We start from the raw sequence: 24,940 nt of genomic DNA, 5'->3' as shown, positions 1-24,940 counted from the left end.
CTGTTTTCAGTTTGAGTTTTATTTTCAATGTGGCATTTTAGAAGCTTTTAGTTCCAAAAAGATACCCCAAATGGTTTAATTAATGGCTTTCACATCTCTGCCTATAATTAGGGGTCTACCTAACTTGAGGAGGTGGCTGGCCAATTTCACGGGCAGATTCTGGGGCTGGCTCCCATTTTCGTGGGCCCTGTGTGGCCAAAGGGTCCTTGTGGTCCCACCCCTCGCTGCTGTTGCGTTGCAAGGGCTGTTCATAATGCAGCCCCACCCCTTGCTACCAATTGGTGTAGTGGGCATGGCTGCACAACAGGCAGCCCTCTCAGCCAATCAACAGCAAGGGGTGGAGGCAGTAGCCCTTCATGGGGCTGCAGTGCCACTTTATTTTCAGTAATTTTTTTTTGCAGTGACCCCGCCAAAATTGCAAAGTCCACCAGTTTTCACGGAGCCCGCCCAATTTCATATGTTCTGCAAAAATTGTGCAATCGCGAATTCAGAAGGGCCCTACCCATAATTCTTGCCTAAATAGGACCCACTTCAGAGGGTAGGAGGGAGGGAGTGTTTATAAAATGACTTGGCATGTTAATACTTTACGTCCCCTTTTGAAGCTCTGATTTAAGTGCATTTCATATAAACTTTGCTGACAAAAGGCCTGCATTTTTTTATGGTCCTGCCACAAAAAGCAGGTAAGATCTAGTATGTGTCCTGCCATATATATCATGACTATGGGACTTGCACCTCCCACCTTCTTCCCTTTGTTCTCTTCCATAATAGAATTCTGATGGTCACAGGTATTCATTTGTGGCTGCTATGTGGAAGGGTTTTTTGTTTCAACAATTTGTATTAGCGGATGGTTATGTATAGCATATGTGTACAATTGTCCCCATCTTTGTCTTCAGTAGACGTGTAAGAATTTGCTGCCACACAGTAGTTGGGTTTTATATAACCAACATGAACTGATGATCTAGGGAGCACAGACATTACCTAAAGAAAGGAGTGCAAGTCAGCATGAATCAAATATCTATGTATAGTGGTCTTTCTGTTTTCAGTGTTTTGAATGAACCATTTCACTTCTTATTGGGGTCTTTTATGGGTTAAAACCTAAAATCAGAAGCCTTTTTATTGGGAGAAGTCTTCCAAATATGTTGACAAGGAATGCTATCCGCATCCACTGAATCAAATAGGAACTATACATTTGCAAACACTACAAAGAGTTTTTTGTTTTGTTTTGTTTTGTTTTTAACTGGCTTTATTTTTCCTTGCCCTCTGGTTGATATAATCTCAGTTTGCTGGAAAGTACTGGTGGAGGAAGGGAAGCTTTCCTTTTTCTTAGCTACCACATGTTTACACAGAGCTTGTGAAGAAAGAGGATTTTAACCTCTTTTGACTTGTGCCATGATGTTATTTTTTTCCCCACAGAAGAGGGATAAGGGTTTTGTATTTATTGATCCCCTGGCATCACCTCATAATTTACAATTAATCTCTTAGGAGGATTTAGAAGGCCACAAAGTTGCAATGATTTTGTCACTATTGACAAAAAGGAAATACCTAGAAAGGTACATGAGGATTTAGTAAATGTTTCTAATTTGGGGGGAGTTTTTGGGTGTGTACCTGTGCACGTACACATGCCCAAATTATGTACAAACTCAAAGAGTAAAGAGCAAATGCCAGCACAGAGGAATTTTCCAGGGAAGCTCTTTCCTGCTGTCCCCATCACTTGTCATTTCCCATGGTTGTAAAAACAACAGGAATGTTAGCCCTTGATCTTTAGTCTATTAAAGTAAACAGCTTATGGGAAACTTTTATATTTTTTAAAATTCTTTTTAGTCTCAAAGAATAATGTAGGTTGCTTTATTGAAGAGAAAATCCAACTATCCTGGCAAGGCGTTGGGACCGAAGTTAAACTGGTTCAGTGAGTAGGAGTAAGTTTGCTACTCTGTTTGGAATTGGGAGAGTCGCACAAAATGTGGTTTCTCTTCACAAGTAGTATGGAAGAGGGCATAGGGATAAAACTACAAGTTGATCATTACATGAGAAAAAGTAGATGGGGCAATTCTGGTTCAAGGAATCTTTTACTTGTATTGTTACACCTTTTACCAAAATGGAAAAACAAACAAGTGCTTCACTTGCACAAGACTACTCTTTTTTTTTTTTTTTTTTTTTTTTTTTAAGACAGGGTTACCTGGGCCACATCTGGCTTGCAGAGCCAGATCATATGGCTCACAGCCTTGATGGGGGTGAGGGAAGACCTTCTCATGGCTGCAGCCAAGCACCTGGATGTGAGCTGCCATGCTGCTGAGGCTCCAGCACTGAGAGATGAAGCCTGGCACTCTGGCTTGTTTCCATGCCAGCCAAGCACTCATGACACCAGCTTCTTCCCATGCTGATGCTGGGGCTCTGGTGCCATGACTCTTGCCCAGGCATTTGGCTGCAGCCACAGGGTTCCAGCAGCACAGCTGTCATTGGCTTAGCTGCCAGGAACCCAGGAGAGAGAGACAGTGCTAGAGCCCTAGCAGTACTGCAGAAAGCAGCCCAGGTCTGCAACTTGTTCCTGCAGCAGCGAAGTGCCCAGGCAAAAGTTGCAATCCTAGAGCCAAGCCCTAGCAGCATGGCAGTAAGAAGCCCGATACTGTAGCTTGTTCCCATGGTAGCAGCCAAGTACCCAGCCTCTTCTCACCAGGTCCTGAACTAGCATGGTAAGGGGGAGGTCCTGTGGGCCTGATTCAGTCTGCAGGGGCAGTCCTGCACCACTGATCCAGCCTGCAGGGCTAGATGCTTTTGACAATTCTGATTTAAGGTAATTTTCTTCTTGTACTGACTAGCGATGGGTACAAAGCTATTAACTGCAATAAAATGTATTTTAAGTAACACCCTACTCTTCAAACTACCTCCATACTACTGCAGGTTTAGCAGTTATTTGTATGTACCGAATCTTGACTAAGTGTGACTTGTGTGCTTTACTGCATCTTTTAACTATTCTTTAAAAAACGTGGCTCTTCCGCAGCATCCGGTCAAATCAAATTCTAAGAGGAGGCAAGGCAAGACTTAATGGACCATATTGTCAATGCTAACCCCATGTGGGATGGCTTAATAATAATAAGCCTCATGCTCACAGTAATGAACTGACCAGCTTCTTTGTTACAGACTGAATTCTGCCCTCTTGCATCCATTTTTAGTTGTGATACCAATATTTTAAGTGAAGTGGTTCAAAAAAAATAAACCCCATAAAAAATCTACCATAGAGATCATTTGGAAAAACAAGCAAGTGTAAGCCACTGTTCCAAGCTTCTTAGTGCCATGTACTCTTCTCATTGCCACTAATTTGGCCAATGCATTTCAAGACAAGTTTGTGTGCTCATTTTTAGGACATGGGATAGTAATGATGGTATTTTTTTTTTATTTTGTAATTGGAATGTTATAACCTCCGGTCTATCATTTCTCAGAAGACTTTCAGGTATGTTAAATATGTAGCTGAAATTAGATAATGATTAATGAATCAGAGCTTGTGGAATTTAAATTCTCCACTGATTTAATTTCTTAGCTAAGTCACCATGACTACTGGGTTTGAAATTTTAAGTTCAACTACAAAATATTGTATTTTTAGTGTTGCGTTTTGTAGAGGACTTAAGTGTCAAATCATTCTTTACCTTTCTTTATTCCTTAATCAGAACACCAAAGAAAAACAATTTGTGTAATGCATGTTTATAGCTTTAGAAATAGCTTTAAAAATTCAGTATTTTAAAAAATGTGCTTAAAGACCAGGTGAGTATGCTGAGTTTCCAAAAAAGAAACTGAAACTGCAGAGGCCAACAACATGTGTTAATGGCAGAACCAGAAGAACTTTAGGTTGATTCGGTCTTTGCCAGGGGTTACAATGTCAGGTGTTTAGTTAAGTGTGAAAATACTTCATTAAAAAAGGGCCAAATGTGCTTGGTTTCTTCAAGGGCCATTTGATAGGCATAACTGTATGGCAGTCTCCTGCACAATAAATAGTAGTAAACATGCTATAGAAAGGAGATTATTTTCCAGTAAAATATTTAGTTTATCCCCTTGCCGATACAAAAAAAAAATATTTGGTATTTCCCAGTACTTTTATTTCTACCCCCTCCACCCCCGGATTTGGTGTCTCTAAAGATCTTGTCTCCCTCTGGTATCTTCACGGCGATAGAAAGGATTTGGCTTCCTCAATTTTTTTCTTGATTCCCTTGCAGGCAATGGTGAGACCAGCATGGTGCTGTTTCAGGTTCTCCAGCCGCTGATTCAGCACCTGAGCAGCATCCACCTTGTTCTCAAAGTCCTGCAGCAGCACCTCATTCCCCAGCAAGCCACACTTCTGCTGCAGCCTCTGATTGTCTGCCCGTAAACGATCCCTGGCCTGCTTGGTTTTGGTCAGCACATCTCTCTTTTGCGCCAGCACTGCCTCGATCTGCAGCAGCTCGACCTTCTTCTCCTGGTTCTCGGCTTCCACGAACTGCAGCTTCTCTTTGAGCTGTGTCAAGACTTGCACTGTGGTGGTGACTTTTTTCCTAAGCTTCAGCAGCTCCTCATTGCGTTCGTCCACCTTCTCGTTGTAGGTCTGGTTCTCAATCTTCAACTGCTCGAAGTCGATGAGGTGCAGCCCCTCAGCCAGCTCTTCCTGGGTCTTCAGTCTTGCTTCCAGCTGCTCAATCTTGTGCTTCAGCTTGATGTTCTCTAGGCGTACCTGGAAGGGTGGGAGTGGGCAGAAAGGCATGAGCATTTCCTGGCCACCTCACGCACCCCAACTACTGACAGAAAAGTACAGTAACGTGACCTTTCTAGGAGTTGCTGAAGCACTGGCTACGGTATTTCCTGGCATCCTCACGCACCCCAACTACTGCCAGGACAATATGGTAGTATGACTTTTGTTCCTTCCTGCCCAGGAGCTGGTGGAGTGCTCGCTACTGTATTTCTTGGTGTACTCACGCATCCCAACTAGTGACAGGACAATAATATGCCCTGCCGTCCTTCCTGCCCAGGAGCTCAGGGGGCACTCGCTTCCGTATTTCCTGGTGTACACACGCACTTCAACTAGTGACAGGACAATACGGTAACGCAAAGCCCCTCTCCCATGCGCCGCCTCACCTGGCTGATCATCTCGTCCTTGCGCTGCTCGGCGGCCTGCAGGCGCTCCAGCTCGGCCCGCTCCCCGCCCGGCCGCCTCCTGCCTGCCGCCGCCGCCTCGGCCACGCAGGCCCGGTAGGCGGCCCCGGCCGCCCGCGCGCGGCCCCGTGCCTCCTCGCAGGCGCTCTCCCGGACGGCCTGGCGGCGCTCGGCCAAGGCGGCCTCCTGCGTGCGAAGGGCCCGCAGGTCGTGCAGGGCGGCCAGGCAGCGCGCGTAGCGCTCCTCGGCGTCGGGCTCGGTCCGCGGCGGCTCGTCCGGCCGCTTCCCGCGCTGCAGCAGCAGCTCCCGCAGCCGGAACTGCTGGCGCGCCGTGGCCTGGCGCAGCCGCTCGCGCTCGGCCAGCAGCGCCCGGTACTCCTCCACCAGTTCCGCCCGCCGCCGCACCTCTGCCGCCGACCCCGCCTCGGGGCTCGCGGCCTCGGCCTCCCCTTCCTCCTCCTCTTCCACCTCCTCCGGTTCCTCCGGCTCCTCCATGGCGGCCCAAGACTCGGCGACGGCTTCCCCCGTCTCCATGGTAACGGCGGGCGGAGCAACGGCCGCGGGGGGGGAGGAGCAACAGTAACCCCCCCCGCCGAGGGCTCTGATTGGTTGTAACGAAGGGAAACCGGCTCGGCGTCACTGCCCTCATTGGGGCGCGCTTTGTCGCCCCGCCCCGCCGCCCCGGCGGGATTGGAGAGGGCGGAGCAGGCCCCCCTGGCGCTCATTGGGCGGCCGCGGCGTGGCCCCGCCCCCGGGGCGCGCGACCATTGGTGGGGGCGGGGCGGCGCGTGCGCAATGTGGGGCGGGGCGGGGGAAGATGGCGGAGCTGGGGAAGAAGTACTGCGTGTACTGCCTGGCCGAGGTGAGCTCCCTGCGCTTCCGCTGCACCGAGTGCGCCGACATCGAGCTGTGCCCGGACTGCTTCTCGGCCGGCGCCGAGATCGGGCCGCACCGCCGATGGCACGGCTACCAGCTGGTGGACGGCGGCCGCTTCACGCTGTGGGGCGCCGAGGCCGAGGGCGGCTGGAGCAGCCGGGAGGAGCAGCTGTTGCTCGACGCCATCGAGCAGTACGGCTTCGGCAACTGGGTAAGGACGCGGCCGGGAGCCGCTCCCGCAGCGTCGCCCGGGAGGGGAGCGGGAGCGGCGGGAGCGGGAGCGGCCGCCCAGCCTAAGCCGGCCTCTTCCTCGGGGGGTCAGGAGGGCACCGCTCCCGGTGTCGGGGGAGTGCCCCCTTTCTCTGGGGGAGATGTCACCCTCCACGGGAGCGGGTGGTGGTTCCCCTGACTGACTTGCGCCTGTTGTCACCAGTCTGCACACGCATAGGGCAGGATCATCAGGTGCAGCCCCCCTGCTCTGGGTAGCTGTAACCCCAGCCAGTCTTTTTTTGTAGGTTTGTAAGGCAGGTGCCTGCGCTGAGTGTCAGGTCTGTGGTGTGTGGCACATGAAGACATTTTGTTTGGCCCTTGGGGTCGGCTGTAGGGGAGCTGCAAGGGGCCTGATCCTTCTTGCGGCAGCCTCAGCCCTTTCCCCACTGTCCAGCCTGAGATGCACGTGCACCACCCGGTTTGGGGCTCTGCAGACGGCTGCTTTCAGTCTCCCGGCTGCCTGCCAGCCAGGCTGGGTTCAGGGCTACCCACCGTGGAGCCAAGGCTGCTCACAGCAGGCGGTGGGGAGGCTGCGAGCAGCTGCACCCAGGTCTGCAGAGCTCCTGTCCAGCTCGGTGTCAGCAGCAGTGCGTGTGCGTCTCAGGACAGACAGCAGAGGAGGGACTGGGATTGCGCTGCTGTAAGAAGGATCGGACCCCTTGCGGCTCTTCTGCCGTCTGCTCCTGGCACGCCAACATCTTACAAGTCCAGAAAGGGTTTGTGGCACGCTGCCCGAAAATGTTGCTGACCCCTGGCTTAGATTATAGGTTGTATGGGATACTTTGGATAGGGATGATTGTGCCTCAGGCAGAGGGTTGCACTAGATGAGCTCTGGAGGTCCCTTCCACCCCTACTCCATGATTGTGATTGATTCTACCCAAACCATCTACCAGTCTATTTAACCTCTTGGCAAAGTCCCCGGTCCTTGTCACCATGGTGTTGCAGACCCTGCTGCCCCCGCTGCTGCCTCCTTCCTGCCCTCCCCCACCCCTGCATCTTGCACCACAAGGGCTTATAGAAAGCTTGGCCATTTCCAGCACCAGAGCCTTTGTTGTCAGGTACTGACTTTGCCCCAGCTTCCAAAAGTCGGATGCTTCTTTCTGATGCCTCCAGCCTGCCTGTGCTGTCCATGCTGCTGCTTCGTTTGCATCTGTTCTCTTGACAGCTGCCAGGCTCATGTCTCTCTGCAGTTCATGTAGTGAGCTGCTTTCTGGCTGTGGTGGGCAGCAGATGTTGGTGTGATGCCCAAGTGAAGTGCTGTGTGTCCACCTTGGCTCAGGAGACTGAGCTTTGGCAGAGCCTAAGGTCTTTATGCTGAGGCAGAGGTGGGGGAGTGCTAGGTTTCTAGCTTATTCAGGTGGGAGGTAATCAGGCATGTTATCCTGGAGTCAGGCAGAAGACAGGGTAGTTGTGCCTGGGCTAGCCAAATCAGGGTTGCATGTAATTTAAAGACAGAGGAGAAGAAGGGAGAGTGGGTAGTGCTGAGAGAGGTAAAGGAGATGGCAGGAACAGCAAAGCCATAGGATTTAAAGATAATCCAGGTAATGGGATGAGACTCTGTAGTCCCTGCTTGACCATATTTAACATAATACAACCTGTGGATGATTTTTTGTTCTGCAGTTTTATGTTTGAGTCAGTTCTTAAAATGCCAGTGTTTAAGAACAGTTATTTGGAGCTCAGCAAACAAGGTTCAAGTGTTTTGCTACAGGGTTTTGTGTATTTCTGAACGTGATGTCAGATGAAGGAAAACCAAGTGAATGGGAGATGATGTCCTGTTGTCTTTCTGAGTCTTCAAAAAACAAAGTAGCAGCTCCTGTGCAGGAAATGTTAACTCAAGATGTTAGCACTTGCAAAGTTGATGTCAACTGTTTCATTGTTGATCAGGGTTGTGGGGGAGGGGAGCGAGGGACATCTCTGCAGGACTGCAGTGCCAGAGCAACATCCTTCTGTGTAGTCTGATCTAGCTACATGCCATGCAGTGTTAGCTGATTTAAGATACAAGCACAGCACTGTGGCGTCGAAAGCTCTTCCATTTAATTTAGATACCTAGTAATGGAAGTTTTATCATTGTTTGTTGATTTGTTCTTTTTTGTCAGCCAGTTGTTGCATTGGGTGTGTGTGTTGTCTAGCCTTGTCTTCTAATGTAAAGAAGAGGAGAAAACTGAACTAGGTAAGATAGAAATGGTGTGAGGACTTAATCATCCCGCACTACAACTCCCCTTGTACTTGTATAACATGAATACATTAGGTTTTTCAAGGAGCTTTGACAACAGGATCTGACTTTTTTAGACATTTGAGTTTAAAAATGTATCCTCTCCCAAAAACCCGAGGGGTGCTGCACATCTAATGTCCTCCATTCTTTCTTCCTTATTTTCTTTGTGTTGTGACCGCATTCTGAGTTTTTCTCCAGTGCGCTATTCTTGTCAGGTCATTTCTTGCCCTCTCAACATCCTGTTACCCTCTGATAACAAATTCTTTTCTTGTTTAGGTGCAATGTAGAAAAACGTCTCTTTCATTATGATACGTGAATTAAATTGTTACTACATAACAGAGCCAGAACCCCTTAAATACTTACTTTTGAGTGTAGTTATTTACTTAAATAAAAATATTCTTGTGAAAGAATTTTAAGTACTGATTTCCCCTCTCCCTTCACCTGTGTCTTTTTATAAAAATGTATTTATAACCAATTGAGCAAAACCAAAATTACGTTTGGGGTTATTGGTTCCGAGTCTGCAGGGAGTACTACTTTTGGAGTAAAATGCCTGTTTATATTTTAATTCTCGACTTTGGTCTCTAAATGTTGACACAATAGCTCTTTGAATGATAGGTGAATTACCTGTCTGCATATGCTTATGAAAATTTTTGCTTGCTTGTGTAGGAGGAAACTTAAAAAAAATTATAGGAGTTTGGGTAGTCTTGCCATCTAAAGCTGGATGTTTGTGTGGATAATGCAGGTCTGGTCTGTGACACTGGGCATAACTCAGAAATGATCAGACCATCAGTGATCTCTGACTTTGTTCTTTTTCTAGGAGGATATGGCTGCTCATGTTGGAGCATCTCGAACTCCCCAGGAAGTGATGGAACACTATGTAAGCATGTATATCCATGGTAACCTTGGAAAAGCCTGCATCCCTGACACCATCCCCAACAGAGTGACTGATCACACCTGCCCCAGCGGTGGCCCACTTTCTCCTAGCTTGACCACCCCTCTCCCACCTTTGGACATATCAGTGGCAGAGCAGCAGCAGCTGGGGTACATGCCACTTCGGGATGACTATGAGATTGAGTATGACCAAGATGCTGAGACGCTGATCAGTGGCCTTTCAGTGAACTATGATGATGATGATGTGGAAATAGAATTAAAAAGAGCTCATGTGGATATGTATGTAAGAAAGCTTAAGGAGAGACAACGGCGAAAAAATATTGCACGAGATTATAACTTGGTCCCTGCCTTTCTGGGGAAGGATAAAAAGGACAAGGAAAAGGCTCCAAAACGCAAGATCACAAAAGAAGAAAAGGAGTTGAGGCTAAAACTGAGGCCCCTGTATCAATTCATGTCCTGTAAGGAGTTTGAAGACTTCTTTGAGAACATGCACAAGGAGAGGATACTGCGAGCAAAGATTCGAGAGCTGCAGCGCTACCGTCGAAATGGGATCACCAAGATGGAGGAGTCAGCAGAGTATGAGGCAGCTAGACACAAACGGGAGAAAAGGAAGGAGAATAAAAACATTGCCAGTTCCAAGAGAGGAAAGGAAGATGGCAAAGATGGTGAATTTGCTGCAATTGAAAACCTGCCGGACTTTGAACTCTTGTCAGACAGAGAGAAGGTGCTCTGCAGCTCTTTGAATCTAAGTCCAGCACGTTATGTGACTGTGAAAACTATAATAATTAAAGACCATCTTCAAAAAAGACAAGGAATTCCTTCAAAAAGTCGCCTTCCCAGTAACCTAGATAAGGTACTAAAGAAAAGGATTTTAAACTTTCTAACAGAAAGTGGTTGGATATCCAGGGATGCCTCATAAAACCTGTCTGAACTGAACGCCCCCGTCCCCATGAACAAAAGGCTCACCGTGGGCTACAGGACTCCATTACTTTTTTTCGCTTTCCCCAGGATTGGATTTCTCCTGTAAAACGAGTATTTACAGCTCTCAGTCTAGAGGGACTCTTTGCAATGGATCATGGAAAATACTAACCTGTAACTCCTTGTGTGATCTTAAAGTCAATACTTTAAGAAGAAATATTTGCCCTTTAAATATGGACAGTAGATGAGTACATCAGATCTAATTGGTTTTGGTACACTGTTGTAATGGATCTTTTCGCATGGGTTTAGACCAAGCCTGGTGTAGCTGTTTACTCCTTATTGTTGGCCAAAAGGATTGTTGGTGCAGCACCCGCTCTTCTTAGGGCGGGAGGGGGGACATCCCACCTAGTGGGAGCCTGTCTTCTTGTGTTGCACTCCCCTCAGAGTGCTGGCAGCAAAGTGACACTTGCAAAAATCTTATGCTCTGAAGCACAGAACATTTAAAGCTTGGAGTTTTGTGAATGTTGCTTTGCTTCCAGCACCTTCTTCCTCATTAACCAGGGTCTATATTGTAGCAAAGTGGTGTCAGGATGTGAAGAAAAAGCAGGGAAGTTAGATGACCCAAGAACGGGGATTGGGTAAGTACAAATGTGGTAGATAAGTTACCTCTGGTCACTTGTTTTGTTGATGAATAGCCTTCATGTTCCTCAGCAGACTAACTCCAGGGTTTCTCTTGGCATTGACTGTCAGCCACTGCAGTAGCAAAGTTGCAGGGTTACAAAGCAGCTATGCTATCCACTGTTCTGCAAATAGAAACCTTGGGATTTGAACTACTTGAGTGGATATGGCTGTCCGGAAAGGAGGTATTAGCAAGGAGAGTGGAGTGCACTGCTTCAGGACCTTGTCTGCACCTGATCTCAGTGAAGCTACTGTGAGCCTTGGGCAGGAGTTAAATAAGTGCTTTGCCGCCCAGGCAACTCCATGAGTAGAAAGAGTCCACTTTTACCTTTCTACCCTGCCTCTTCTTTGGATCCTAACTGGTCCAGAGAGATATTTTCCAAACTGAATCTTTTTCATGTAATTCTGTTGCAGACCATTGTGATCACAAACTGTGGAAGTATTTCATAGTGTGCAGCTAAAGCTGTCTCAAAACATGAAACTGTGACTGAGCTATTAGAGGCTTTACATTGCAATTGCTTTTGAACACTTAGCTTAAAATTCTCTGAAGATCTTCACTGTAGTTGGTAGCAGAATTCTGTATCCGAGCTGCTTTAATGTAATGTCACTGAATGTGACTTTACCAGCCTTGGGTTCTGTTGATGGCTTTTTTTTTTTTTTATATTTATTTATTTTTTTTAAGGGCTTCAGATTGAGCGAGGTGTTTGTAAGTCGCCCAGTTTTTCTCCCTAACTAGTAGATTATGTGTACTCAGTCAACAAAAGGTTATTCCCATTGGTCAAGTTCCAAGAGAGATCGGCAGCAGGATTTATACTCTTCAACTCTTATGTTGGAGTTGCTTGAATACACCAGCAACTTGGTGACAGTTGGATTTCCCTGAACTTTGCAGGGATATCATGTGCTGGTCATCTCTCTTACAGCTCCTTGTGGCTTTATTTCCTGGGTGGCCCTGAACAGTCGGCCAGTTTGCCTTTGGAAGGCAAGTGGTCTGAGAAGTGGTGTTTCATTGCACACACAGGTTTTCTAATCAGTCAAAATATCTTGTGGCATTTCATGCAGAGGTGTGTGAAGTAACCATCAGACTTCATAATACAGCACAGGTGTAATTCTGAGCATTGTTAGTTGTCAGGGTACAATATTACCAATACAGCATTACCTGGGTTTGAATATGGAAAGGGTACAAGTATAAAGTCAGCATTTCAAGAAAAATAATGGTGCCTTTGTCTTCTCAACCTGTGATAGGACATTCTTGCAGAAGAGCAAGGGCCTCAGCTGTGGAAGGCTGTTTGGCTTAACTGTAAAATGGCCTGTAAAATATTTAGGACAAAATCTTCTTTCTCACTCTTCCAGCAGCAGTTTGATTGACTGCAGCTTGCTTAGTAGCTTTCAGAAAAGCCTTCATCCCCTGGGCAAAGAATATGTAAGAAGATCAGTACCAGAAACCATACCAAGTTCCTATTCCCTATTCCTAGGGAAAAGGGAGGACACTTCAAGCACTCTCTATCCTGAAACACAGCACTGGAGTTACATGGTTAGTTCTTTCCCCCAGCCTGTTACCTGGGTGCCAAACCACCAATCTTGCATTAAGTATTCAGAACCCTCAGTATAAGTCCTTGAGTACTTCATGTAAGTTTTTAAATCTATATAATTTTTATACTTCCAAGGTGCTCTGGCACTAGTAGTGGGTTTAACTGAAGCAATACTCTAAAGCCCATCTGATGGATAACTTAAAGGAATCAGACTTCTAGGCACTGCTGCGAGTCATTTAAACATTGTATAAATCGACTCTTCTGCATTAACACTTTGTAGTTTCTTAATTCCTCAGCCCTTCCAAAAGACGTTTTCTTTGGTGCTAGACATAACTTATTGAACATCAGAATGAATGTAAAATAAAGTATTTTTAATGTATGAAATGATGGATATCAATATTTATTTTAACCTTGCAAGCAAATTTAAGGAGCAAGAGCATTTGCTTCAGTGAATCATCTAAAAAGGGCTTCCTTAGAAGCAGTGTCTCAGTGTCAGCTCTCCTTTGACTTGCACTAAGAGGAAATACAGTTCTGTGTGGTCTCATGGAACTGGTCAGTTATTCCAAGTGTTCTTTGTATGACTGAGCTCCTCTCACTTTTTTAACATTGAGGCACAGTTACCCTAATCTCAGCAACTGATTGAAACTATGCTGCTTCTCCTGCTTGCAGGGGAAATGAAAATAATATGGCAAAAAGAGTTCCTACCCTGTATTTATCTGTACTACTTCTCATGTGCTATATTAACATCTTGATGTACATGTTGCTAACTTTATGATGAAGGCAACTGTTTTTACACACTTTAAATGTACTTGATTTGCCCACTGGAGACCTCCTTATTGAGTTTAAGTGAGTCTAGAAGGTGGTGCAGCCTGACCTGGTGTTGCAAGCAGAGGTGGTGATGCCTACTTAAACCATGCTCCTCTGATCAATCCAGTCCCAATGAAGCCTTACAAAAAATAGCAGCTTGTGCAATAACAAGGGAGCATTCACCTTCCTTCTGCAAGTGTGTACTAATTGATTTTTTTTTTTTTTAACCCTTCTTGCTGCTGGAGGGCTTGTAACTGTAGTGTGCTGGAATAAAAAAAAAACCTTTGCCACTTCTGCTGATGTCCAAGCAAAGTGCTGGAACTGTCATAGTGGGCCTGCATGAGTCACTGCTCATAAACTGCCTTGTGAATCAATACAAGCTAAGCACTCTGCCATTATCCTTTTGTGTGGCTGCTGCAGCAAATTTCTTTGTACTTGTAACTGGCTTTACTTTACCTTTTGGTTTACTGAAGTTCTTACAAGATGCTTTTTGCATGTGCCCCAGCTGCTTTTAAGCTATAACCGTTTTAAAATACTGTGAAGGAAGATGCCTGATGAGCATACTTAGTTCATCAGATTTCCCTTTATTAAAAAAGGGAACATCAGCCTCCTTTAAATTTTATATACTGGTGCAACTGCCTCACATGCACCACTGCCTATGCTGCAATCATGTAGAAACTAATGAATGGTCATGGTGTGCGCACACAGCATTTTAACAGACATTTTCCCATTGTATACAGCTGATCTTTTACATTTAATAAAGTTTCTTTCAATTATTGATTTGAATAGTGATGTAGCCTGTGTTAAAGAGAGATGCTTGGATTCCTAGAAATGCAAGTGCTGTGAATTCTTTCTCTGGGGGAGGAAGGGCACAAGCCACTTGGGTGACATGATAAAGACAGTCAAGTTCCAGAGATTGTTCTGTATCAGATTTAGTTGCCTGTTTCTCTAAGGGAGAAGAAAGCAAGTGTAAGTTTTGTTCCCAGGGGGAATATCAATATGGAACTTGAAGCTTTGTTTTGCCACATGAGTTCTGTGTTGGCATGTTTAATAAAAGTATCAGAACTACTGTCAAATATAACTTCAGAACTGCTCCTGGTGGAAGTGTGCCAGATGTTAGCAAGTTCACCCTGCCTTTCTTTCCTGGGTGGGTCTCTTTCCCCCAGTAGCCCTCACCTGTTTTGTATTCTCAGACAGATGCCTCAATAAAACAACAGCTACTTTAGGGATGTACACAACTTTGTTACAAAGACTAGTAGCTTCAAAAAAAGCAAACTATAACTTTTTTCTCAACTAGGAACGACTTTGAGAGCTCCTTTTTTGTTAGTGTCATAATTAATGCTCTCCAACTCTTTGAGTGAACGTACACTTCAGCTACTGGCTCTCTTTATAGTAAGGATAAGTCAATATACTTAGAAATGAAATAATATTGCCTTAGCTATTCTTCAAGTAGGGTAAGTTGGAAAGAGACATACAACATGCGTCTGCTGAGTAAGAAGGTGCCAATCTTCTCTTCTGTTACATGTAGCATCTTATTTCAGTGATAACTGTTCTGTTTGTCCCAAAGAGTCTATCCAAATCACAGGAGTTGCCATGATTTTCTCTAGCTTCATATTTACACCTTTCCATTTGTATAAGGCAAACATGATTGTTCTTGCATCTACCTGAACCCAGTGGTGCCCAGTAAAATTTACCAGAGAGAAGTGAGTATCTAGGCTTGGTAAGAGCCCCAGCAATCCTATTTTGATGTTTGTGTTATTTCTTAGTACACATCTACCACTGTGTTCACGCCTCCTTATAGAATTCTCAAAGCCAAATGTGTACTTTTTTGGGAACTTGATACAGAGCTGTGAAAGTCATCTTAATATTTTTACTGTTAAAACTCTGACATGCTGTTATAAAATATGTCCTTTGTTTTGTTTTTACCAATGCTATATTCTCTGGAGTGGTAAATGTCTTCAACCAGAACAGACACCAGAACAAGTATATAACCACCTAATGATGATTTATTCACTGAACAGCTAGAAATGGCAGCATCTGTTGGCTAACAGAGCAGTAACATAAAGAAAGCAAGCTTTCTACCTTTCCTCTTCCAAAAATAAAGATGTCTCAGTTTTATTTTTTAAATTGGATAGTTGAAAACCATATGAGTGACAATAAGGCAAGTGGGGAACACCTTTGCTATTGCAATTCAACTAGATGAGGGCCTGAAGTAAGTTGCAGTAGTGCCCATCATGAGCTGACCCACTCAGTTTAAGTTTTCCTCTGCCACTAGCACTTGAGCTAGGTATTTGCTCAACACTCTTTTGGTAATCCAGTAATAAACTACTAAATAAAAATTAGAGGCAACATCTTCATACCTCAATCCAAGACCAAATATTGGAAATGGGGAAAAGGCTAAGAGCATTCAACCTTGTCCTAACTACTCCTGTTAGTGTCTAAAGGTTTTACCAGAGATGGAAACCGAAGAGGTTTTGGGCTTGAGGGGAGATCTTCTGTAGCAGTGGAGACCAGCCTTTTTGGCAAGTGCACCACTAATTATTCCCATGCTTTCCTCAAATGACACTCCAGTCCCTTCTCTAATCTGATGCTTTGCCTTCAGCTTCCTGTCCTGTGCTCTCTGTATCTGCCACTATACTACTGCCTTACAGACTACACCCATCCTACAGGTTGGCTGCCCCATTCTACAGCATAATGGCTGCATTCTTATCAGCTGTTCAACAAGCTAACGTTTTACAGGCGCACAAATAGCACAAGCAAGAACTAAATGAATATTCTGTTTATCAGATGCTGCTGATCCTGTTTCCAATCTGGCATAGTGAAGCTATTACATAAACTAGGGATGCCTAACTGCCAGGCTCCCAATCTGTGCCACTGCCCCATTGTTTTTCTGGCACTGCTGCTAGGAACTCCAGGCTCCTCTTCCCTCCTCCAGCTTTTGCTGCCTTCTGGTCCTGGGGGGACCTAAGGCCCCCACATAGGATTTCAGACATTAGGGCTGGAAGGGACCTCAGAAGCTCATTGAGTCCAGCCTCCAAATGGGAAGCACTATATGCCTCAGGAGAGGTCCACATGACACCGCATACAATCCATATATTGTATGGTGGGGGTGAGAAGGGAGCCCCAGCCACTCAGAAGTTGGCAGACCTTAAACCAGAGGTGGGCAAAATCCAGCCTGGATCTGGCCCACAGGGCCCCTAAAAAATTTAGAATATTAATATTTATCTACCCCGGCTGCCTATCATGCAGCCCTCGATGGCTTGCCAAAACTCAGTAAGGGGCCCTCTGCCCAAAATAATTGCCTGCCCCTGCCTTAAACAAATAACAGAAGTTAACCAGCCCTGTATGGTTTTTGCTAGAAACAGTGTTATGGGACAGCAAATTTTACTAAGGAATGTAAATGGAGCAGGTCTTTTGTTTGTTTGATCCAGTTACTTTTTAACAACAGTGATTAGTACAGATAATGCATTCATATTATTTAAAAAAAAAGGAACAGGTGCCAAACTTGCTTTTAAATACTGAATCTTTGTCAGTTTGCAATTGTGACCTTCCAAGTAGTTGCAAATAAAACAGCACAACAAATTGACTGTGATCTTTAAAATTACAAGAACAGCATAAGATTGTTTAAACCAATTTATATTGTATTAAATCAAAAATCCAGAGTCTGGATAAATTATTTTTAGCTGCTTCAATGCCATACAAATATTAATGGTTCTCTTGAGTAGAGTTTAATTCCTACAGAATATGAAGAGGTGCATAAAAGGCCACAGAGGGAGTCCGGTATCCACTGCATTTTATTTACCATCTTCTAAATAGATGAGATTTCTCAAAAGGTTGCACTGTCTGCTGTTAAGAGAAATCAACCCACTCGTGGAATATGAGACAATACAGAGAAATAGTTCCTGACCAGCAGAGACAGTAGTAGATGAACATCGCTGACTCATGGAAGTTGATGGACACTTGCAGAGAGCTGGCGCCCACTTCAATATTAGGAAATACAATACAAAAGAAGATGCAGAGAGTCTGAAGGCTGCTTTCACTATAAATAGTGCTCTGACTCTTTCTGTGGATACATTCTGTTTGTCATTAACACACTTTCAGTGGCTACAATTATAACAGATAAAATATATCCAAAATGCAAGGTGACATAATGGTTCTTGTAGGCTCTCTCCTGAAGTATGAAATGCAATCTAAAATGTTCTTGGTAGGCCCTTCAAATTATTTGTAGTCCATTAAGTGACTTAATATATAACATTTACTTTGTTTTTCACTGTAGCAACTCAATTGGCCAATTGTAAGCCTTCCACAAAGTACAGGGATGAGAAGATGCAGAGGAAGAAAACTATCCATCTATTTAATAGTTGTATGGCATTTTTAAATGTCTACCAATTAAACAGCTAAGGTCCCTTTACGACACCTACCAAGGCAGGCCTCAGGGTGCGCCCATGCAGCTTATAGCCAACCTTTGATACTAATGCAATGGTGCCAGGCTCCTTTCCTTCCACAGGAGCATGGAACAATGCTTCATGCTCATAGGGATCAAACTTGGCTCCAACAGGATTCAGTTTCAGCAGGCCATGCTTTTTGAACACCTTCTGAATCTGTGCTTCTGTCATGACAAGACCTTCATACAGGCTCTTCAGGTGAGGGTTTTCATCTCTGAGTTCCTCTTTTGGAACACTTTCAGTTGCTTTTCCCAAAATGTCAGCAACCTCTAGTAAGTCCTTGCAGAATCCCTGAATCCCTAGAAAGAGGTGAAGAAAATCAAATTAATTCTTAAAAGGGACTCGGTCCACTTTAAAGGACACATCTTTTTGAAAGCCTGTTGTAACAGTTGTGGAGAAAGTTTTAGTTTGTGCAGCTTTTTCAGACCACCATGGGGGAGAGATTTGTAACAGGAAAGTAGCTATAACAAGAGTATAACATCAACTTGAAGGTGGCCAAATTTATTTATGCTCTTAATGCACCTGTCCAACCTCTTCTGGTCGTAGTCCAAACATCATGTTAGCTTGTTCGAGAAGACATAATCATTCCTGCAAACTCCTTCAAGTCTGAGGATTTTGTCACCCACTTCCTGTAATCTCTTGATACCATGCCACACTGCTAACTACTGTTTTCTTTTCCTCAAGCTGTTGTTAGAATTTGTGTGAACCCTAGATGCTATTGTAATAAAAAGAGTCCTAGTCTAGGAACAGAGACATACTGGGTTGAGAGCCATACTAGGTACATGGTTGTGAAAAGTGAATTTCTAATCAAAGTGCTCAGTGTTCATTACCATTTTACAAGTATCCTGAATGCTCTTAAACTTAGGCTTGCTTTTTCACAGTCTAAACAAGTGACCCTATTTTCAGACTAACTGTAAAGTTAATGATTTAAGATGTGGCAACATTGTCTTTTTCACTCTCTCAGCCCTAAGCTAGGAAACGAAATGAAATTATTATGCACTGACACCATACCGTGCTCTCTTTTGCTACTGCAGTATTTACAAATAATACCACTTCTGTTTTGTACACAGTTTTCAGAAGCTAAGCACTACTAATATACAGTTTGACCAGAATGGTCACACAAACTACCAGACATCTAAAAAAGTGGCCTAATTCTTAAAAATATTAAGTGCCTCTAGCACTCCTCAATGTCAATGATAGCCTTATGCGACCAGCACCATGAAAAAAATTCAGCATTGACTGGATTGTCCAGAATTGACATTAGAGCACTGTATGGTGTTAGCACATAATTTTTTCATTTTTCCCCTAGTTTAGGGTTGAAACAATGAAAGAGCCAGTGTTGTCACATTTTAAAACCTCAGGCATACATAGTTGGGGGAAAAAAAAAAAATCAAAAAAAAAAATCAGGCCCTCAAATTTAAAGTGTTTCAAATTTTTTTAAAAAGTCTTAAAATTTGGGAGGAAAGCACATTTCAGATACTTGTGGTTTCCTGCTTTTTTCAGTCAAGTGTGAGGTGACATGGAGGAGAGGGGCAAAGTTCAGGGTACAAGCTACACCAACTTTCCCAGTTCCATACAGATAACCCATTATAAATCCAGCAAGTACAGATACAATTTGGAAGATATTTTACATATATGCAGGTGTCTGGTAAGCATTATGCAGTCTTGTGTGGCTGGAAGTCTTTGGAAAACCTCAGACAGAAAGCAGTCCCTAATGTTTCATGAAATTCCTCACGTGCATAACAATGCAATGTCTTTAACACAGCTGAATACAAATCTCACACCCATTCACAGTCCTCCAACACGGAAGGCACAATTGGTCCAAGATGGACTAATCCTTAAGGGCACCCTACACACAAGCTTTGGCTTTAATATTAGCATCACTGCGTTTTCACAATACAGGAGCACAGCTAGGAAGTCTCCACCTACCATACAACTTGGCCTCTTCTACCAGTTTCTGGCTTCTTTGCCTTAAGTTTTCAGTGTCTGCCAGAGCTCTCTTATATTTATCCTGAGGAAGAAATAAAACACATTGCAAAAGGGATTCTCATACAGTCTCCGTGTTGCTTGCCATTAATTTAATGGACTTCCATTCTAGTAATTTTAACCCCCAACAGCAATTTAACAAAGTAATGCTTACTAACAATAGGTTTCAGAGTCGGATTCAAAACCAATTTATCATCAAATGAGGCTATGAAGGCTAATCCTCACAAGGATTAGGCAAGTATTGGCCTCATTTAGAGGTGAAAAACAGGGAGAGAGGATTAAGCAATTTACTTAAGTGTCCAGAGTGAGAAAGTGATTCAAGAGACTTTCCAGGCAAGAATTCATTTGAAGGTTTGTGTGCTCTCCAGGGATGTAAAGCATGGGAATGTCAAATGTGCTGTCTCCCCTAATCCCCTTGTGCTTCTAGCAGGACTTTATATATCAAATTCCCTGCACTGTCTTTTTGCATCACTAGCAAATCAAAATAGTAAAAGGCCAAGAATTCCATTCATCCAAGATACAGGTAAAGATAATGGAAAATAAGACAAAGGATTGCATTCCCAGGCCTCAGGTTTCTGAAAACAAAAATGCTTCACCACCATATTTTATTGAGATACTTACAGTGGATTTATCCTCAAGATACACACTGAAGAGTTTTATCCCATTTTTATAGTTAGGAAACTGTGGCAGAGAAAAAAAAAAAAGCAACTTCTCCATGGTCACCTAAAAACCAGATTTTTACCCTAAGAGCCAGCTTTTCTTTTTACCCACCAGACCATCCCTCTTCTTCACACCCTTCAGTACCCTCCAATTTTACTGAGGTTATGTAAATTGCTGGGTTTAACTCCAGAGTTTAATCTTGTTAAACCTATTAGCAGTTTGTTCCCAGCAAGATAACCAAGTTCTGCAAATGGACTAAAGATCAGATCCAATAAAGTACTTAGGTGGTGCAGCCCCAACCCTTCAGACACGCAAATGCCTAGCTCCTGGAGCAGAATTTAGAAGCCTGCCTTAGGCACTGAAACGCCTTCTGAACTACACTTTCAAAATAGCCAATGCACTGAGCAGCAAGATGGCTTATATAGCCAGTAGAGTATACAATATCAGGGACAGACTTGCACACTATTTCACCCACCTCTGGAGCTTTGGTACCTTACTCAATATTGGCAACGTGCCTCTGTCCACAACTGTAGGCCTTTCTTCTCCAAAGTTATCTTAAACCTAAGAGCCAGGGGCAACAGCCTCTTTCATTCAAAGGAGTGAGCAGAGATCACTTTTAAATATGGCTACCAGAAAAGGAGCAGACACAGTATACAACAGCTAAACACAGTACAGTACAGTCGCATCATACATGTATTTAACTTGCACAAATTCAGCTATACACGCTCAGCTGCTGGGACTGGCCACCGGGTGCTGTCTGGGGCATGGCATGTAGTGCGGCGCTGCGTGGTACTGCCTGCACGCGCTGGCATGGCTGAAGGGCTCATGCTCAGCTGACTGCCCTGGCGGGACAAGGCAGCAGAGGATGAGGGGCAAGGAGTACGTGCACAAGGCAAAGCTGTTGCACTGCACGCACGGGCTGGTCGGCGCCAAAGCCCAGCGATTTCAACTATACGCGCTAACTTCGGAACATAACCCCCGCGTAAGATGTGACTGTACTGTAGTCACCCAGGAAGCAGGATATCTTGGTTCAGTTTCCTCCTTAGCCCAATAGGTACAAGCCCATATCTCCCACATTATGAGAGTAGCCTAACTACTCTAAACCCTTCCTGCTCAATCTGAGCCGTTCCGTGACAAAGAACACAACACGTTTGGGGCCACAGAAGAAGCATGACTCCAGCGTAGTGGTTGGGCACTCACCAGAGGGTCTGGAGTTGTGGGTTTCAAGCCAAGTTTCCCATTTCCCAGAGAAATGTTGTCATTAGTGGGCTGTTATACAAAAGCTGGACACCCTTCCTCCATGGCCTTTCAAAGAAGGCTGCAGCTGCTACTTTATTTTGTAGGGAGCCCAATTCTGTCAATGTTAGGGCATTATTAGAACATGCCTATCGGGTCACAACTTTCAGGGAGCTTAGCTGGGGGGCAGACCTAGTGACTGGATCTCAGTCAAGCTCCAGTTGACATACATACCTAGTTCCTGAGCCTGGGAGAGAATGCACAGAGCAAAAAACACTAGGTGTCTCTGGGATTCAGGGAGCATGAAGCATGGGTGTGTTTTGGATCATAATTTGATATTTAGGTGCTTTAATTCCCCCCAGATCCTTGTTTGGGCCTAGCCCAAAACTGAAAGGAATAACTCCAACGATAAATCCAGCCTGCAATTCATTAATCAGACAATTATTATAAGTTTACCAAGCTTCTGCACAGCCCACATGGTTCTTAAACAATACTTTTTACAAGTGTTCCCTCAGGCACCACCAAAGGTTACTAGGAATAACGCCCACAAATTGTTAGGAGAGACAGTTTAGGCTGGACATCAGGAGACATTACTTTATAGTTACGGCTGCCAGACTCTGGAATGGACTCCCAAGGGAGGTGGTGCTCTCTCCCTACCTTGGGGGTCTTTAAGAGGAGGCTGGACAGATATTTGACCAGGGTGTTATGACCCAGTTCTTGCCCAGGGCAGGGGGTCGGACCTGATGATCTGTTTAGGTCCCTTCCGACCCTAAGCACTATGCAACTCTGAAATGCGTGCACACCAAAAGCCCCTTACTGTCATGTCTTTTAGTTGCTCTTCCAATTTGACTTTATCTTCTACTAGTGTCTTCTCAGCAGGGGTGGGTTCAGTCTTCTGTGCATTTTGGTTCTGACTCTGGTCCTCTTCTAAGTTTTGGCCAGTACTTTTCTGTTGTGTGGCTGTACAAAGGAACCGTGATGTCCTAAAATAAACATTCAAAATTATATTAATCTTGGAAGACAGAGTCGTGGTTATTGGACATAATGAACCCTTGATTTGCTACTTGCCAGTAAGAGAAACCCCCACTCTAAAGCAATAACGAATTATACATGTATCCGAGGCTCCGCTCTGCCTGCAGCCTTATGCACATGCCTTATTTACTAATAGTACCACATTTCAAATGTTGGCAGGACTAAGTCTTAAGCAGTAGTTTGTAGCTGAAGGCATCTCTGCATACACTGTAAAACAGGGTAGTGCCCACAGCAGTCTCTGCAGTCTTCCAGCCCCTAAAGCAGAAGACGCATACAAGTCAATCTAGTCCCTTTGTCCTCCAGTTCTTCCAAACAATCCACATCTGGGAAGCACGAGCAAATCTTGCAATTGTGTCCCAGCCATGAAGCTGCCAGCACCCTGGACCCCAGCTGACTTCCTGCTCCTTGGGCAGGGGGCTGGAACTGATGATCTCATGAGGTCCCTTCCAGCCCTAATGTCTATGAAATCTATGAAACTTTTGGAAGAAAATCAAGAAGCAGTTCATTCCCAGCCAGAAATCCTCACACATTTTTGTTTGATTTTTATTTTTGATTTAAAAAAACCTATTTCCAAACGTGTTAAAATTGAGTAAGAAAGACCTGGACCAAAACCCTCGAGACTTCAGCTTCGTCGTTTCTAGTAGGCAACCTGGAAACTGGACAGCAGCCACCCCAGCCTCGAAATTCCTGTGATCAGACCTGAAAATGCCTGAAAGGGATTGGGGAACATCCCATGTGGCCTGAAGGATAAACCAGGCCCGCCTTCCTGCGAGATGAGATTAGGAAACCGACCGTGACAACGCAACAGTCTGCAACACTCAAGCTCTATTTTCCTCCTGGAGATGTGGAGTAACTGCCGGCCGGTGGCAGGGGCCGGACAGGAGCAGCAATGGACTCGCCTCGAAACCCTCGTGACGAGACCCGGCCCCGCGAGAGCCCCGACAGCAGGCTCCTGGATTCAGGGACCCCGAGATGGAGGCAATCTCGGAGGCCCAAAGTGGCCAGATCATCTTCCCCGCCCCCGCTGGGCCCAGCCGCGCCAGAGCAGCCCGGGCGCAGGAGACCCACTCGGGCGCGGACAGCCCAGCCCGGCCGCCTTCCTCCACCCCACTCCCGGCCCGCGGCACCGCGCGGATCCCGATCCCGATCCCGATCCGGCTCATACCGCAGCGCGGCGCGTACCAGCGGGTACGGCAAAGACATCAGCCGCACGCCCCGTGCCGCCATGTCTCCTTCGCGCGCCTGCGCCAGGTCACGGCCTCGCCACGGGCCAATCAGCGGACGCCGCTTCTCTGGGGGGTGGGCGAGGCGAAGAGTGGCAGGAGCCGAGGGGCGGGGGCCGCTGCTCCGCACCGCGTGAGGAGGCGGGGCGCTGGAGGGCGGACGATGACGTGTGCGACCTGTCCCGCCGCACAGTCGCAGGTGCGCGCGCAAGAAATGCTGCGGGCGGGGGGAGAGGGGTTAGGCCACCGACTGTATTTTCCCACATACCACACGCACCTCCCTTCCCAAATGTGGTGCGGCTTTCAGTGAGGAAACCGTGTTCGGAGTGGAAAAGGAGCCGGCCAGCGCTGAGCCTGCACCACAGCATAGGCCTGGTGCAGCTCGTGAGCTGCTGGTGGAAACTACACCAGATTTACAGGAGCTCGTGTGAAGAGCAACTTAGAGCTGTCCAGCAGGCCGAATGGGTTGTGCCCTGGCTGTCTGTGGGCTGGATCCAGCTGGTGGGCCTCATCCGGTGCCCAGCCACGGGGAGGGAGTGGGGGCAACTGGGCCGTATGGGGAATGGCATTGCCCAGCTCTAATCCAGCCACAGGAGGGGGCCGTGGCCTGGCTCTGATGCAGCAGCAGAGGAGGGAGGCTGTGGCCCAGCCCTGCAGGGGGAAGGAGCCCGGCCCAGCTCCAACCTGCTACACAGGGCTTGGGAATTTGGCAGAGGGGAGCGGTGGCAGTATTGATTGCTCCCCCACTACCAAATTTCCTGACCTGTGCCGTGCCCCTGCGGGCCAGATGCAGTGGCTCTAAGGGTTACATCAAGGGTTGAGCACCTCCAACTTGGAATAAAGAAGTAACAGACTTACTACTGCCCTTTGCAAGGGTCTGAGGCCTAATATTTTTTTCTACCTTCTGCCTTCCAAAAACAAGATACATGTTTTATTTTGGGGGGTGCAAGTATGTGAGAAAACCGGGTAATTTTGTCACCAGTACCATCGGGCACTGGCTACCTTAAACTATGAGAGACTTCATTTTTCCTGCAAACAGCTCCTTTCAGGGTGTCACAAAGG

At 45.7% G+C, this 24,940-nt stretch overlaps 3 protein-coding genes across 3 annotated transcripts; 1 reads left to right on the top strand and 2 right to left on the bottom strand.

The window, feature by feature from the left end:
• Window positions 1-2,626: 2,626 nt before the first annotated feature.
• Window positions 2,627-5,649, bottom strand: CFAP184 (cilia and flagella associated protein 184). The gene is made up of 2 exons (XM_090034683.1): window positions 5,098-5,649; window positions 2,627-4,696 (listed from the first exon to the last, which is right to left on the bottom strand). The coding sequence occupies exons 1-2, from the start codon at window positions 5,647-5,649 to the stop codon at window positions 4,151-4,153; spliced, it is 1,098 nt and encodes a 365-aa protein (XP_089890809.1). The 3' UTR covers window positions 2,627-4,150.
• A 280-nt stretch (window positions 5,650-5,929) lies between these two features.
• On the top strand, window positions 5,930-15,033 carry TADA2B (transcriptional adaptor 2B). The gene is made up of 2 exons (XM_090035538.1): window positions 5,930-6,202; window positions 9,291-15,033. Exons 1-2 carry the CDS (start codon window positions 5,933-5,935, stop codon window positions 10,281-10,283), a joined length of 1,263 nt encoding a protein of 420 aa, XP_089891664.1. The 5' UTR covers window positions 5,930-5,932; the 3' UTR covers window positions 10,284-15,033.
• Window positions 15,034-17,075: 2,042 nt separating this feature from the next.
• On the bottom strand, window positions 17,076-23,968 carry GRPEL1 (GrpE like 1, mitochondrial). Its single transcript, XM_090035540.1, has 4 exons — window positions 23,821-23,968; window positions 22,441-22,606; window positions 19,671-19,752; window positions 17,076-18,040 (listed from the first exon to the last, which is right to left on the bottom strand). The coding sequence occupies exons 1-4, from the start codon at window positions 23,880-23,882 to the stop codon at window positions 17,694-17,696; spliced, it is 657 nt and encodes a 218-aa protein (XP_089891666.1). The 5' UTR covers window positions 23,883-23,968; the 3' UTR covers window positions 17,076-17,693.
• Between the last annotated feature and the right edge of the window lie 972 nt (window positions 23,969-24,940).

The sequence above is a fragment of the Crocodylus siamensis genome, chromosome 2 (assembly GCF_052110815.1).
Source record: "Crocodylus siamensis isolate JL-2025a chromosome 2, ASM5211081v1, whole genome shotgun sequence".
In the NCBI taxonomy this organism is placed as follows: domain Eukaryota; kingdom Metazoa; phylum Chordata; order Crocodylia; family Crocodylidae; genus Crocodylus; species Crocodylus siamensis.
Note: the sequence above shows the minus strand (reverse complement) of the source record. Positions and strands in the feature narration are given on the sequence as shown.

Coding starts and splice junctions, on each gene's coding strand:
- CFAP184 (XM_090034683.1), bottom strand. CDS start 5,649: ATGGAGACGGGGGAAGCCGTCGCCGAGTCTTGGGCCGCCATGGAGGAG. Junction 4,697..5,097: donor AGGACGAGATGATCAGCCAG/GTGAGGCGGCGC, acceptor CCACCCTTCCAG/GTACGCCTAGAGAACATCAA.
- TADA2B (XM_090035538.1), top strand. CDS start 5,933: ATGGCGGAGCTGGGGAAGAAGTACTGCGTGTACTGCCTGGCCGAGGTG. Junction 6,203..9,290: donor AGTACGGCTTCGGCAACTGG/GTAAGGACGCGG, acceptor TTCTTTTTCTAG/GAGGATATGGCTGCTCATGT.
- GRPEL1 (XM_090035540.1), bottom strand. CDS start 23,882: ATGGCGGCACGGGGCGTGCGGCTGATGTCTTTGCCGTACCCGCTGGTA. Junction 19,753..22,440: donor AGCAACTAAAAGACATGACA/GTAAGGGGCTTT, acceptor TTTCTTCCTCAG/GATAAATATAAGAGAGCTCT. Junction 18,041..19,670: donor AGAAGAGGCCAAGTTGTATG/GTAGGTGGAGAC, acceptor ACCTCTTTCTAG/GGATTCAGGGATTCTGCAAG.